Here is a 17,365-nt window from a genome sequence, read left to right as displayed (position 1 = left end):
TAATTCTTTCGGGGTCTGTGGTTGCCATTCCCAATAAGTATCATTCTCAGGAATCGAACACTCGACATTGAGAATCTAATGAGGCCTTACACTACAGTCACCACTAGAGCAACTTATGTAAACCCATTGAGACATAACATCATTGAAGATCCTCTACATGGTTTAGGAGGACCTATGACTAGAGCAAAGACCAAAAGGACCCAAGAAGCACTTCGACAACTTATATTTTCCATCATGGAGACAAGTACAAATGAGACCAAACAAGAGGAGAAGGCCTTAAATTGCATAAGCCTAAGTGGAGAACTCAAGGAGGTCCACGATTTAAGGGAGGAACCACCTTGACTCTCTTTAGTTCTTACATAAATAGTTAGGACCCTAAATAATTGGGAAGTTGTCTTAAACCCCCACTAGCTTAGGAATTTTAATTATGTCTTTTATTTGATTTCATTTAGATGCATTTGTTTTAATTCAAGTTATGTTTCTTTCTAGGAGTGCACGACCAAGCATTGGAGATATCATAAGGGAACAAGGAGATAGAACAAGGACAAGGCAAGGAATCTAATCTACCCTAGAATCTACACGGCTGGAAAGTAGGAGGTGAAGAGGAGAACTCAAGGTCACACGACTATAATAATGTAGGAGACTTGATCCTACAAGAAATATCTTTTAACAAGAGATCAACCTCATTTTCCAACATTCAAGCTCATTAAATCAAAGATCTAACAACCTAATGAATTCCGTCAATCAAGGAAGGAAGAAGCCCACCGAATTCAACAAGGAAGATTAGATTAGATTAGGTTTTATCTTTTCAATCTTTTGTTTAGGGTGATTCAGCCCAAGTTATTAATCTCTCTATATATGAACCGAATGCACTCATTAATAAAACAATTGAATTTTATTTTGAATCTTCCATTGTTAGTGAGTTTTCTCCTAGCTTCTTGGTTGAGCCAAGGTACCCGTTCTTATCAAGAGTTCCTTTCTCTTATGGCGAACTTCACAAGGCTTATCAAACAATTCCATTGTTTGTGGCGTCATACCATCTCAAATCTCCCAACCATATTCTTAAACACTTACACAAACACTTAAACCAAATTCATCTTCAAAACCACAATACATCAATTCATTCCATTCACAATCAACTTCACAAGTCTTCATCAATCCATCTACAAACTGAGGTCATTCATTTCATTCCATTCAATTTCTATTCATCAAATCAACACTTTACAAGACCAAACTGAGAGGCTAAAGTGAACATTCAAAGTAAAGGCAACTATAATATCATCAAATCAAATCAAAAGAGGACTTTCACAAGAAACGATCATTCAACAAAGACAATCCACAAAGAGGTTGTCATCAAGTGGTCATCAGAACTCAGTTCTTGCTTGAAAGTTACAATAACAATATACTTATCAAAATAAGACTAAGGCATTGAATTTGGGACAAAAACCACAAGTAAGTTCAAATTCAATTCAAATTCTCTTCTTCTACTAAATTCTTTTCTTCTACTCGATTATTTCTTCTTCTAAACCTAATTACCCAAACACACACCAACAAAATACATCAAGGCCGAATCAACCACCCTACAAACACACAAAACCACAAGCCTAAACTCATCACCCTACAAACCAGAATTCAACCACAAAATACCCAAACACAAATCATCCAAACTACAACATCAAACCACAAGACCTACACAACCCGAATATACACCCTAACCCTAAACCCAAATAAAAGACCACAAGCCGAGACCAAAACCTAACCCTAACCTACAAATCTACCCCCAAACAGACCCAACCACAATCCTATACCCTACACACACCCCAACCGAGCCACAAACCAAATCAATTGGTAATCTTGTGAACTTGTCACACGATTTTGGTACTAAACTTGATTGCTTGACTCACTCAAGAATCAAAGGAGAAAATTTGAGAGAAAAGTGAGAGAGTGAAACACTTAAACACTTGAGAGAAAAGTGGGATGAAACACTTAAACACTTGAGAGAAAAGTGAGGAGAGTGATATAATGGCTAGTCCAGAAGATAGTGGTTCACCATTATCACCAAGGACGGTTGTGTTACATGCTATGATGAACACCCAATTTCAGGCCCTACAAAGGCAAATGGATCAAATGAGAATACATGTTGATAGGAGGCTGAATGGTGATTCTAGTAGTGGTGTAGACCATAGGAGGAGGAGGAGAGATATGAGAGGAAGGCGTGAGGAGGATGAGGGTCGTGGTGAGAAGAGAGGGAGACATGAGGAGGATGAGTATGAGGGAGGCTATAGGAGAGGGAGATATGAGGAGGATAATTTTGAGGGAGTCGTGAGGGAGGAGGCCGTGGTGAAAGGATGAGGGAGGATAGGTTAGAAGGTGTCAAAATAAAAGTCCCTACATTCTTAAGACTAAATAACCCATAGGCCTACCATGAGTGAGAGTTAAAAATGGAGCAAGTGTTTGAATGTCACCATTATAGTGAGGAGAAAAAGGTGAAGGTTGATGCCCTAGAATTTAAGGAGTATGTTATGGTATGGTGGAACTAGATCCAAAAGGAGAGAAGGGGATATGGTGAGGAAGTAGTAAACACTTGAGGAGATATGAAGAGGGTGACGAGGAGGAGATTTGTCCCTAGTTCTTACCAAAGGGATGTGCACAACAAATTGCAAAGGCTAACTTAAGGAGGAAAATCAGTTGATGAGTATTTCAAGAGATGGAGCTGGCCCTACTTAGGTCCAACTTCCATGAGGTCCGAGAAGCTACAATGGCTCAGTTCCTACATGGGTTGAACCCTGAAATTCAGGATATTGTGGAGCTGCAGCCTTATGTTGAGTTAGATGACCTTGTCCAAAAGGCCAGGTAGAACAACAACTAAAGAGGAGGAAGTCTAAGTACTATTCTAATTCAGCAACCCAATATCCATCTAATACTTGGAAGGACAAATCTACGAAGGAGGGCAATGCAACAAAGGAGAGTGGCCCTAGCACTAAGGAGGTCGTGGGGACAGCCAAGTCCCAAGGCAAACAACCCCTAGATCCAAACCAAAGGAGTCGTGACATCAAATGCTTCAAATGTTTGGGGCGTGGCCATATTGCTTCTCAATGTCCTACAAGGAGAATTATGATGGTCCTAAATGGAGATATTGAGTCTCAATCTGAGGCATCTAGTAATGAGGAAAATGATAGTGGGGGTCATCTTTATATGCCTGGTGGTGATATACTCATAGTTAGAAGACTCCTTTGGAGTCAAAATCGAGATCATGAGGAAAATCAAAGAGAGAACATATTTCATTATCGCTACCTTGTGCAAGGTAATGTTTGTACCCTCATCATTGATGGATGAAGTTGTGCTAACGTGGTTAGTACAAGATTGGTGTCTAATGTAATGCCCCGAAAATTACTCCAAAAAATATTGCTAAAAAATGGGTAATAATTTTTTTTTTGAATAATGATGCCATATAAAATTTATTTCCTTATATTCGTTTCATTTTCGGAACATCACTTTAAGTAACATACAATACGGAAAATCAAAAACCATTACCTAATGGTAATAAAAATAACTCAATATAACTTCAAATCATACTTCATTAGAATAATGAAATGTTGGTACGAAGTACAAGGCGGAATCCTAATCATCGCCCAAATAAAACTACTCACAAAATAAATACCCTACACATGTACACTAATCAAAAAGCACAAGGGCCTATGTAGGTATCACGGTTTTCCTCAATCCCCCATGCCCCCTCCTAGGACATCGAAGAGCGGTAACTCCGAATCCTGGCCGAACGATCCATTTGAACAAAACACAAATAGAAGACAAATAGAAAGAAGAGGGAGTAAGCCATCTAATGAATATTACTCATTGACGGCATGGAATTACACAGAATATTACATCTAGACAGACATTTATAACATACACAATATATATCACATACATAAATGCAAATGATGAATAACGTTATAACTCAAACCATGAGGATAAATATCCATGTGCTCAATGTATGAATGCTATGTTTATTTCATTCATACTTACACCAATATCCTCCCAATAAACTATTTAGAAATAACCGAGAGTACAGGTCCCATAACAAGCCGATTTGAACGCACCAAACTATTCATCGCAAGGATATATGATCGATTTGTTCCAAAGAATTGTCCATTTCAGGACGGTGTCGTATCAAATACTTTCTAGGCATCCCTTTCATCGATCCTGATCGCAAAGAAGGGTTGTCAGAGATCGTCTAGTTTGCATTGGGAGAACTGTCTGATCCAACAGAATACCTCATCCAGGAATACAAGGGACTCGTCTCACCTAGACTCACCCTCAAGACTTTGCTGACGAATCACCGCCATCACCGTCCCTCTCAGCATCTCGAGGCTCGTTCGTCTCCCGTAAATTTCCTCTCCACTACTTCATTATCGATAATGAGTATGCACACTAACCGAGGTTAGCTATTTAAATATTCTACTCATTCTTTTATATGATCGGCCCAACCTAATACATCTCCCAAAGGAATGCTTCATGTGGGACCTGATCTTACGTCATCACGTAATAGAGGAATAACATTTTTACTACTACGAACCATCGCTGAATATCCTGGACGACCAGATGGCCAAGCCTCTTACGATCAGACGACCTCACTGCATGGTATCATGTAATCCTTTTTGGGCATTGCCCTAATCACGACATCAGAGTCAGAAACCTTACCCTAAATAGGCGCAAGAACAAATGTACTTATATAAGTTTGTTGATTTTGAGCACTAGACTCAATCATCCGAGTCACGGTCTTTCTCAAGTGTAAATACACTTCACACCCAAGCTAGGGCTATTGCCTAAACAATCAAACAATCAGAAACAACTAAAAATATTGTATGTCTCTCGCTCAAGTGACAAACTCATCAAAACAGACTCAATTTACTTCCTGATTCTCGCCCAAGTGAGGGACTGTCACTCAAGCGACAAATCCATCAAAAAATGGTCAAAATACATGTCTGGTCCTTGCCCGAGCGAAGTACGGTTGCTCGGGCGCCAAAAACGACCAAAACATGTGGTTTGGCCCTCGCCCAAGCGAGGCTTGCTCACCCGGGCGAGGGGTTGCTCACCCAAGTGCCAAAATGGGCATCATCTTCTGCCTCTCCCTCGCCCGGGCGAGGTGGTCCAGTTCCCAGGACCATTTTCCTCGCCCTTTTGGGTTACCGAGTCGAAACTCTCTGTTGTTTTCGATCCCTATGCATTTTAGTTTCTCGAGTGGTGTTCCTTCATGGATAACTACCAAAATACATGATATTTATGCTATCCTAAGCATACAACTTAAGAAAGTATCCGTACAAAATCCATGCACACAAATATTTGATTAAGTATGGGTTTTCTTAATACACAAATATAACTCCAAACTTTTGAGATAGTTTAGGAGATGCGGATGTCATATTCGGACACCACTATGTCACGATGTATTCTCTCTCACCTTAGGTTGTCGCGTGCCTGCTTTATTTTACGAGCGAGTGGGTTGATCGTCCAACTTCGAAAACTTCGAAACTAAACACACAAAAACAATTTAGTGATTTGCGAATCAATTTTACATGACAACCCTAAAGTAAAAACATTGTTTAACACTTTAATCCATTTATGAACTCAACGACTTTCATCCATTCGGTCCAAGATTCATATTTTTGAACCATCCTTTATCCTCGAAAGTCTTGTTCCCGATATCTAACGTTTTCCAAGATAAGTTTTTAATAAAATTTACACTTTTATCCTATAGAAAAAGATGTATACACTAACAGTGTAAGAGTTTTTTACACTGTCACTGTATTATTTACCATTCATTATGTTTGACTTTTCAAAAAAAGTAATCCAAATAAAGGGTGAATGATGTACTGATGGTGTATAATTCTGTACATTGTCTGTGCATCAATAATGTACTCAATGAAATAACATTTAAACTTTTCCCTAATCAACCCCTAAATCCAACAATATTTTCTTTCTAGGTATGAATATCAAACCCAAAAACTTCAATGTGTAATGGATCAAAACCCAATTCACTTGGATCCAATAAATAATCATATAAAACAAAAAGAGAGGTTCGATCACGATCTTTTTCCTGCATCTAGTAATGGGGGCAGAAATTGAAGCAGCAGAGGAAAAGCACGCAGAAGAGAGATCCAGGAATATTTCCACTACTACTCTCTCACAGGATCAGTTTCTCATATGGAAGCGCCAAAAGGTTTCTTCAATCGCTATCACAAACTTTTTACTATTACTCAATTAGGGTTTTTTGTATCTTACTATGTTTATTCCGATGTGGATTCCGATTTTTGTGTTATGTTAATGTTGGTTGATTGTACTATAATCTTTAGCCTCGCCGGAGTCACGAAATCTATGAAAAAATGTATTTTATACAATAATTGATTAGTTGTAGATTGTAGTATTGTACTATTTTCTTAAAAATTGTAATTGAAATTTTGATTGGGGTGTTGAAGTTTTGAATTAACAAAAGATGTTCTTTTTATGTATAATGAATTCGTGGTGATGAGTATAAATGTTGGAGTTTCGACTTTCGGATATAATTGAAGGGAGTGAAATGGAAACTCAAGAAATAGAATGGAAAAGAAGATGTTATTCTATTGCTTAGTAGTTAGATGAGTTTGATGAGGGAGGTGAGTGTTATTCATGATATTTCTTCCTTCACTCCCAATTTGGAGATTTTGCACAAAATTGAGGCTTGGAGTAACTTTCTTAGGGGAACACATCTTATGTCTCACAAAGTATGTCACTCCATTTGATTGGTTCAAAAAATATATTGAAGTTAAAAATTTAATAATTAAGTGTTTTTTGACCAATCACATGGAGTGACACTTCTATGGGATAGAAGATGCCTCTTTCTTACACACTTTTAATTCATTACAATCCTTGCCACTCCCACTTTTGCCATCCTTCCAAACATGATCTGTCTTGGTTAAAGAAACAAATTTTACCTATTTCTATTGTTGGAACTCTAATAGGAAACAAGGGAAGTTTTTATTCTTTTATCGAACCCTTTTTGAGCAAGAATTATTAGGATGGGTGGATAACATATTCAACTTATACTGATTATATTGTTTGACTATCTCAGTTCCTTGTGTCTTTTTATTTTGGTGTAATCGGGAACTAGTCGTAAGAGTAGCCCCTGCCTTCTGTCACTTTTTATATACTTAGGTAGACCCAAGTGTTTGATAAGCTGGATTGGCTGTTAATTCTTTTATCAGAGACAAAGATTTAACAAGTTCTCACTAATTAAACATATTGAATTAGTTTGCTGTGAGATATACTTGCACATTCCATCGATTTCAATCCTTGTAGCACTAGTAGAAGGATGCGTAAGAGGTAAATGCATTCTAAACTTGCTGGTTGCATTAGAGAACTAACAGAAAATAGCTGGGGGAAAGAACCAAGAATGCATATATATTTAATATGGAAGGCAAAGCATCCTGCTTAACAGTTTAATTTATTATATAATCTTCTATTGTGAAGGGGTGAATTAATTTACATGCAGAAAAAGTTTGGTGTCAGGTTCCTTAACTGCTTAGAATTTCTTTAAATCAGTTATTAGCGATAGACAAATAGTATTGCAACTGATTTATTAGAATGCCCAGAGGAATTGCTCAGTCAAGCAGATTGAATACATCCTGCATATTGATTGTGTGTTTACTCCTTTTTTCGTTATGCAGTGGTATGTGCAAAACATAAAGTATCTTGAATTGTATATGTTGTCCAAATTTATAGTATGTGAACTTGTTTTTGCAGGATGAAGCTGCATCAGCAAGAAAATCTGAGGCATCCAGAAAACGTGCAGAAGATATTGCAGCAGGAACGGTTCAAATGAATGGCCGGGAGCTGTTTGTGCATGAGCCATGGGTGTTTGATAACACACTTTATTGAGGTTTATTTTCAGTGGCTTTAAAAGCTGTCTATGATCATATGATGCGAACCTACTTGCATGTTAGTGTACATTAAGGTTATAAGGCAGAATGCTTATAACTGAACATATGTTTTATGATTTATGATGATATTCCAAGTAGGATATAATATCATGAAGAATTATATATATTACCATAGATGATGAATAGTCTTGTAGTGCTTCATTTGCTAATAGATCTGAGGAGTTTGGTTACCAGGGTAGTGGGTTAGGATCATCCAATAGAGGTGTTGGAACCACTGGGTTATCATAGGTAGCAGATTCTGTTGTTTGGGCTTAATTGTTTCCTGCTACTATTGATCCCGCTGAGTCCTGAACAATAAAAAATATTTCTTACACAACTCATATTTTAATTACATGATGGAATGTCAAAGAATAATATGGACTTAATTAGTTATAGTGAATGCTGAGAGGGTAAAGTTGTTTACATTTACCATTCTCACACTCCACTAGATAAGAGTGTTGTGTAATTGTCATAATATCCTTTTTACCTAATTACTATTGTAAAATGCTGAAAATTATGTAAAATGTGAAGCGATGTAAATAAGTGCACTGATAAAAAAAATATCATTAAATAAAGGTTCTGACTTCTGAATCATTGAGAAACTTCCTACTCTAGTTGTAAAGTAGCTAAAATAATGCGCAATGCTACTATGCTAATTATAACTACAAGTAGTTAAAGTTGAAACATCAAGATAGATAGAAAGGGTGATGACAGTATTTGATCTCCAAGACCTCACAATCAACTGCAATGTCTTTATGAACTGAGATAGCTAGCTATAACTCTTTCCAAAACTTGATTACGTTGAACTAATCAAATTCGTTAAAACTGACTTGGTTAAGTTGAATTATGTAATTAAAAGAAAACCAGTTAATTTTATTAATTAACTTTTTCTTTTAAAATCAAATTGAGGCAAATATGAAACATTGCTTAAACAAAAAATTGAGTTGAAGAAAACAAAGATAATTACTATACTTTTTACTTTTACAGTGACATTACGGAGTCCAAGGTGAGAAGAACTATTGGACCGGATCCTGTCCATTATGCATCACACATGGCATTTATTAAACAAATAGGTAAAATCAATGACAAGGATTTTAATAGTTTTGAGCTTTTTGCTTTGGCTTATCTGAAACAGTTTCTTAGGGGTGTGAAGTGTAGTAGAAAAGCAAAAATATTTGTATCTTAATTAAATCATAAAAAGGGAAATAAAGAAAAAGTGTCATGTCAATGTAAAAATCTATACATAATCAATATATCATTCAATATTCATTTGTACTACTTACATTTAAACTCAATGGTGATAAAAATGAGTATAAAACTCTTACACTTCATATTTTTCTCATAAAGAAGATTTAAATATTTATACACTCTCAATATAAAAATCTATACAATCAATGTATTATTCGTCATTCACTTTTTGATATCTAAGAAAATGCATTGCCATTTTTTTGTTACAAGATCATGTTTGAGATTTTTGGGATATCTAAGAAGATGTGTGTAACATTTCCTTAATAATTAAAACACTTTTTTGATGGAAAGAGAGAACCGCTTTCTTGTAAAGCAGCCACCACTTGAGCCACAAAAGATGTTTTTTGACGGATAGCGACATAAACACATATTACATTTTGTCCTTGTTGATTGAGAATGGTATCTGTGGCTATGGTTGTTTTACCCGTTTGTCTGTCCCCAATAATTAATTCTCGTTGACCGCGCTCTATAAGGATCATTGAATCAATAGCAATAAGTCCTGTTTGAAGAGGCTCACAAACAAAAAAGAGCGCCTACATACCCCTACGATAAATAATAGATACACTATCCAACACAAGTTTAATGGAATAAAATTTATGAGCAACATCAACATCCTCAACTCTAATATCCAAATCTAAGCCATGCTTGGTTAACTCATCAACAATATTATTAGCTTCACTGAATACATTATTGTAGAAATAGCATGAATAATACCTCCATTCATTGATTTGTTAAGTGCCCATAAAAACCACTTTTATACAAGAAGATCCAAGTTGCTTGTGAAGCAAGCAATTGGCAAAAACAGAAAAATAACAACCCTTACCCCAACTAACTTTGTCAAAAAAGACTAAAAAGGTCATAGCCAAAAAAGTGCTCATGTAAAGTATCAAATTAAGATGAAATCTAAATATGATCTTAAGGGCCAAGATTGGTGCGCCAATCTTGGGAAACTTATGCGCCTGATGTGCCAAGGTTATGTTTTTGACCCATGCCTGGTGCAGTGCCATAAGCCAAATCTGGTGCGCCAAGTTAATGCACTTAGACCATGTTTGATGCGCCAAACTAATGCGTCACTGACCAGTGCAGGGCCATAGGCCAAATCTGGTGCGCCCAGTTAATGCGCCTAGGCAATGTCTGATGCGCCTAGGCTAGGTCTGATGCGTCACTGACCAGACCTGATGCATCAAATTGATGCAGGTGTGCCAAGGTTGGATGCGCCTAGACCAGTTCTGGTGCGCCAAAATTCCTCGGTCACAATCTAGGCCACAAATCACAATTCCTCGGTCACAATCCAGGTCACGAGCCAGAATTCCCCAGTCACGATCCAGGCCACGAGTCAGCATTCCTCGGCCACGATCTAGGCTCCCTCGACCACGAGCCAGAATTCCTCGGTCAAAGGCAAAAGACAATCGGTCAATATTCATGCTAACATGGTTAATGGCACAATCATGGTTTGTTTGGCTTCCCTGCTTGTCTTGATTTACCTTTAATACTCCCCCGCAAGCTGGAGAGTAGATATTGACTATCCCAAGCTTGGAGAGTAAGTATTGAAATGGAGCAGGGTCCAATGCTTTAGTTAGAATATTTGCAACCTGTTCAAGAGTAGAGATAAGCAACAAATGGAAAAGTTTGGAGTGCAATCTCTCCATAACCACATGACAATCAATGTCAATGTATTTTGTTCTTTCATGGAACACTGAATTTGCATCTATATATCTAGCTGAATCATTATCACAATAGAGAAGAGCAGGTTGTATGAAAGGAACTTTAAAATTCTCAAGCAAGTAAGTTAACCATTGAATTTCACAAGAAGTAAAGGCCAAAACACGATACTCAGCCTCTAAAGAGGACCTAGCCACTGTGTTCTGCTTCTTGGCTTTCCAAGAGACAAGAGAGTCTCCTAAGAAGACACAACAACCTGTGATGGATTTCCTAGAATCTATGCAGGCATCCCAATTAGAGTCACTAAATGCTTTTAATTTTAGAACATAGGAATTGGGATAGTATAGGCCCTGACTAGGGCTTCCCTTGATGTACCTAAGCACTTTGTAGAGGGCCTTATGGTGCAGACTAGTAGGTTGAGCCATGAATTGGCTTAGTTGTTGGACAGCAAAGCCAATATCAGGCCTAGTGTTGATTAAATATAGCAATCTTCCCATAAGTCTTCTATAGGAACTTGGGTCAATGTAGCTAGAGGAGTCATCCTTGTGTAGCTTGGTAGTTTTGACTATGGGAGTGGGCACAGGTTTAGAGTCTAGAAATCCTGTATCACTAAGTATGTCTAGGGCATACTTTCTCTGGAAAATAGTTATGCCATTTTTAGCTCTAGCAATCTCAAGTCCTAGGAAGTATTTAAGGGATCCTAGATCCTTAATTTTGAATTTGTCATTTAAGTGTTGCTTAACTCTGTTTATCTCAATCTTGTTGTTTCCTGCCATAACCAAATCATCTACATAAACAAGTAAGGTTGTGAAGGCTTTGCCTTCATTCTTAGTGAAAAGGGAATGGTCATGGTGAGATTGAGTGTACCCTAAGCTAATGAGGCACTCTGAGAGCTTGGTATATCATTGCCTTCTTGCTTGTTTAAGGCCATACAAAGATTTCCTTAGTTTGCAAACTTTGTTGGGTTTATTGCATGTAACACCTGGAGGTATGTTCATGTATACCTCCTCATCAAGGTCACCATGCAAGAATGCATTGTTGACATCTAATTGATGCAACATCCAGTTTTGGCAAGAAGCAATGGCTAATAGCAATCTAACTGTTGTTAACTTGACAACAGGAGAAAAAGTGTCAAAGAAGTCAATACCCTTAGTTTGGTTGTACCCTTTTGCCACTAGCCTAGCCTTGTATCTTTCTATATTGCCATCAAACTTGTATTTGATCTTATAGACCCACTTGCATCCTATAGGCTTCTTGTCATTAGGAAGATCATCTATATCCCAGGTGTTGCTTATCTCTAAGACATTAAGCTCCTCCTGCATAGCCTTGATCCAGTGTTCAGATCTTATGGCTTCATTATAGGTTTTTGGTTCATTGTTGGCAGTTATGCTTAAGACATACGGGACGTGACTCCTAGACAGTGATTCATAGGATAACACAGATGTGATGGGGTGATACACTCTTTTGCTCTCTTTGTGTTTATTTCCACTAAGGAGGTTACAATAGAAGTCTTTAAGATGAGTAGGGGGTTGTCTGACCCTATTGAATCTTCTAGGGGTATGTGTATATGGAGAGTCATCATAGGGACTGTTTTGGTTTGTGATGGGATCAGAATTCTCAGACTGATTGATATGGTCAGATTCCTCTGAGTGATTTCCATTGTTGTTGTTAACCTCGTAATCTAAGAATGTTAGGTATGAGTTTTCTTTATGGATGGTCTTGTCTCTTAAGTCATTGACTCTATAGGGAAATATGTGTTCATGGAAAACAACATGTCTAGATATAAAGGTTTACCTGGTCTTTAAGTCAAACATAACATATCCCTTAGTTCCTGTTTTGTGGCCAAGGAAGACACATTTCCTGGCTCTAGGATCCAATTTGGTCCTTTGTTTGATGAGAGTTGAAGCGAAGCCAAGGCAGCCAAAGACCTTGGTCTCTAGCAAGTTGGGTGCATTTCTATGGATCAGTTCAAAGGGAGACTTATGTTGTAAGATTTGACTAGGTAGTATGTTTATCAGATAGGTGGCATGTTGCACAACGTAGGACCAGAATGTTTTGGGTAAATTGGAGTGAAAAAGGAGGCATCTAGTGACATTATGCAAGTGCCTATGTTTTCTTTCAACAACAGAGTTTTATTGAGGTGTCTCAATACATGAGGTTTGACGTAGAATGCCATGTTCCCTAAAGAAGTCAGGGATGCTAAATTCTATTCCATTGTCACTTCTTAGGGCCTTGATGACTTTGTCAAACCGAGTTTCGATCATTTTGACAAAGTCTTGAACTATGTATCTAACCTCAGATTTGGCTTTCATAAGAAAGAGCCAAGTGTGTCTTGAGTAATCATCAACAACAGTCAGAAAGAATCTATGGTTGTGCATTAAATTGGTCCCTATTGGCCTTCATATGTCCATATGGACTAAATCAAAAATATTGTTAGTCTTATTGTTATTACTAGGAAAAAGGGTAACTTTGGTTGTTTTCCAAGATGGCAGTAATCACAAGCACCAAATGAATCATGATTGACATAGGAGTAAGCCTTGCACACAGAGTTTAAAACATCAATAGAGGGGTGGCCTAATCTAAAGTGCCATAGATTAAAATTGTAATTAGTACAAGCATTGTTCACATTATGATTGTCCCTAGTCTTTGTCATAGTGATTCTCTTAAGATGTATAGACTATTCTTTTCTTCAACATGTCCAATCATCCTCAAGGTAGTCATATCCTAGATGCAACATGTTAGGCCATCAAAAAATAGTTGACAATGCATATACTTTGTTAGCTTATAAATGGATATTAAGTTGAACTTGAAATCAGACACATATAAGACATCATGTAGGGTTAGGGACTTGGATAAGATAATTGTCCCTGATATGTTGGCCCAAGTGGTGGAACCATTGGGTAGATCAGTGATGGTTGGTGTTATAGAATGAAACATGTTAAATTCATCTAGATTAGGACAAACATGGTCCGTGGCACTAGTGTCCAAGATCTATAGGGATATATTACCTGATACTTGTTGATCATCTTTTGCATCATTACCCTCTTGTGCTATAGGTGTGATGCTGAGTTGATTTATATTGTGATCAGACTGGCTAGTTCCAACACTCTGCAGCAGGGGTGCTAACTGAGCATATTGTTCTGCCCCAAAATTGTATCCTTTTGCAGCCTGGTTCTTTGAGCTTGAGGATTCCTTGTGACTCTCAGGTTCTATGTTGTTTTCATTAGTAGTGTTATTGATCATGTTTTTTGCATGTCTCGTCTTATCTTGTTGGTAGTTTGAGGGAAAGCCATGCTTGAAGTAGCAAGTGTCAACTATGTGACCCTCCATGCTGCAATAAGTGCATACTTTGATGTTGGTTTTCTTGTAGAATCTTGTTGACCCCATTCCCCTTCGTTGATTGGTGTTGCTTCTTCCAGGATTACCTCTTGATCTCCAAGATTGCCCTTGCTCATCCTGATGCGTATTTACTTTGTTGGTTGAATTGAAGAGAATCTTGGTTCCTTGGATGTTTGTCTCTAGTTGCCTTTCTTGATGAATTAGCAAGGCAAACACCTTGTTTATGGGTGGAAGGGGTTCCATTAGAAGGATTTGAGCCTTGCAGATATTGAATTCTTCATTTAAGCCCTTGAGGAAGCATATTACATATTCATTTTCACGATATGCCCTCATCTTCTCATAGACCCCACATGTGCATCTGTTTCCACATAGACAGAGAGGCATTGGTCTGCGTGATTCAAGATCTTCCCACCGAGTCTTTTGGTCAGTGAATAATTTTGATATGTCTCTGTCCCTTGTCTTATAGAATGTACTTCTTGTAGGAGGTCAGACATGCGAAATTAGTCACCCTTTGAGAACCTTTCCTTGAGATCTTTCCAAAGGTCTTGAGCATTTTCAATGTATATGATACTCTGAGAGATTTCTGGTGTTAAACACCTTGTTATCTATAATATGACCATATTATTGCATCTTTCCCATGTGTCAAATTCAGGATCATCTTGACTTAGTGTTGTGATGAGACCATTCACAAATTTATATTTGTTCTTTGAGAGTAAGGCTCTCTTCATTGATCTGCTCCAAGTTTGATAGTTAGTGCCATCCAATGGTGGTGTGACGAGAGTTGCTCCTGGGCTATCCCCAGGATGGAGATAATAGGGATTCTTGGTCTCACTGTTATGAGTGATGAGTTGGGTATTTCTCTGGTGATCCATGCTTATTGGTTATGTCATGCTTCAAATCAAGATTGGGAAGATTGAAGGAAGACAGAGAATGAATGGAGTAGTTGTTGGATAGAAAGAAGAGTATAGCAGAGAAGTGTTGAGCATGTCTTTTTAGGGGCTGGCTCTTGATACCATATTGCGGAAATAGCATGAATAATACATCTATTCATTGATTTGTTAAGTGCCCATAAAGACCACTTTTATATAAGAAGATCCAAGTTGCTTGTGAAGCAAGCAATTGGCAAAAACTGAAAAATAACAACCCTTACCCCAACTATCTTTTAACTAACTTTGTTCAAAAAGACTAAAAACGTCATAGCAAAAAAAGTGCTCATGTAAAGTATCAAAATTAAGATGAAATCTAAATGTGATATAAGGGCCAAGATTGGTGCGCCAATCTTGGGAAACTTATGCGCCTGATGTGCCAAGGTTATGTTTCTGACCCATGCCTGGTGCGTCTGGTGCAGGGCCATAAGCCAAATCTGGTGCGCCAAGTTAATGCGCCTAGACCATGTCTGATGCACCAAGCTGATGCGTCACTAACCAGTGCAGGGCCATAGGCCAAATCTGGTGCGCTAAGTTAATGGGCCTAAGCCATGTCTGATGCGCCTAGGCCAGGTCTGATGCGTCACTGACTAGACCTGATGCATCAAGCTGATGCAAGTGTGCCAAGGTTGGATGCGCCTAAACCATGTATGGTGGGCCAGAACTCCTCAGTCACGATCTAGGCCACGAGTCACAATTCCCCGATCACGATCCAAGTCACGAGCCAGAATTGCTCGGTCACAATCCAGGCCACAAGTCAACTTTCCTCGGTCACGAGCCAGAATTCCTCGGTTAAAGGCAAAAGACTCTCGTTCAGTATTCATGCTAACATGGTTAATGGCTCAATCATGGTTTGTTTGGCTTACCTGCTTATCTTGATTTACCTTTAATATACATGGATGCAAATCACATGTTGAAAGGTATGGAGGAGAGTGTGGATTTATGACACCAACACGACACAAACAATGGCAAATCTTAATCAAAAATTTAAAGGGACAATAATATTTAATTACAATTTTATAATTAAAATTAATTGAATATAAAAATATAAAGAAATATACATGAAGAGATCAGAGATAAAATTTTCAAGTATTTCTGTTTCAATATAAATCATTATGTTGTTTGCAAGAAATTTATCTTCTATGTTACTAAGTAATTTTATTTAGTTGATTTCTTGCCGAAAATGATATTTATATAGTAATTGAACTACAATAGATAAAATAAGATGAATACTTGATAATGCAAGATATGACTAACAACATATCGTAGAATTTTTTTTCAAACTTGAATGGTTAATGACACCAAAAATAAAATGTTGACATTAAGATCTCAAACTAATCTTTATTGTTCATTCAAACTCATTGGATAAATTTTTTTGACAATATATATATTATCAATATTAAATGACTTATAAATATTTTTAGGGTATATTTTGTCAATACATACGTAATCTATTTCATGTAGTGAAAAATTGTTATGAATTCAAATGAAGTCATATTATTATAAGAGTGTCATCATCTAAACGTGTAAGAGAACTTGATCCATTATGTCTTATTTTTAAAAGAACCACACAAATTGTACTATATTTATTTATCAAGCAACAAATTAAAGAAATATGTGAACTTCGAGTATCTCCATAAAAATATAAGTCGGGTGTAGGTAAAGGGAGTACATATGTTCCAAAAAGGGTGTAAAACTCTATGTATTACATTTTATAATTTAAAAGTTTATTATTTAAGTATTTTTCTAGTTAAGTACAACAAATGACAAATGAAGTGACACACTTTGGTGGCAACATATATATTCCCATATGTCCCTTCCAAGCTCGGCCGTGGACGCAAGGTAAGAGCTCCTACGTCTAGTTCTATCCTTTCACTTTTTGGGTAAGACTAATCAGAGTGTGTGATTGTCTCTCCCAACAAGTATCAAATCTTTAATTTTTTTGTCATCTGTGAATCTAACGAACCTACACAATTAGACCAACACCTGGAAAAAAAAATATAATGCCATTAAATTGCTAAAACTTAAAAAATATGGATTTAATATGCACAGACACCATAAGCAAATCATCTACGTCTATATATTTATTGTTATTGACTCTCAAACAAAAATAAAATAAATTAATGTGGATAATGTATGGTTATATTTTTTTAATTAAACAAATAAACATCTATATAATGTGGAACGATGCGTTTGAATGGCCGATTTGGAGGCATAATGTGCTGAGTACGTGACCTT

General features: G+C 37.2%; 1 protein-coding gene across 1 annotated transcript; it reads left to right on the top strand.

Annotated features, from left to right (window-relative positions):
- Positions 6,076–8,271, top strand: LOC109338104 (zinc finger CCCH domain-containing protein 15 homolog). The gene is made up of 2 exons (XM_019575244.1): positions 6,076–6,217; positions 7,777–8,271. Exons 1-2 carry the CDS (start codon positions 6,107–6,109, stop codon positions 7,909–7,911), a joined length of 246 nt encoding a protein of 81 aa, XP_019430789.1. The 5' UTR covers positions 6,076–6,106; the 3' UTR covers positions 7,912–8,271.

The sequence above is a fragment of the Lupinus angustifolius genome, chromosome LG02 (genome assembly GCF_001865875.1).
Source record: "Lupinus angustifolius cultivar Tanjil chromosome LG02, LupAngTanjil_v1.0, whole genome shotgun sequence".
NCBI lineage: Eukaryota > Viridiplantae > Streptophyta > Magnoliopsida > Fabales > Fabaceae > Lupinus > Lupinus angustifolius.
This window is presented reverse-complemented; position numbering and strand designations above follow the sequence as displayed.

What these genes read in the sequence shown, in the direction of transcription:
- LOC109338104 (XM_019575244.1), top strand. Translation starts at nt 6,107, where the DNA reads ATGGGGGCAGAAATTGAAGCAGCAGAGGAAAAGCACGCAGAAGAGAGA. An exon ending in TCATATGGAAGCGCCAAAAG is followed by an intron (nt 6,218 to 7,776) that starts GTTTCTTCAATC and finishes TTGTTTTTGCAG; the next exon opens with GATGAAGCTGCATCAGCAAG.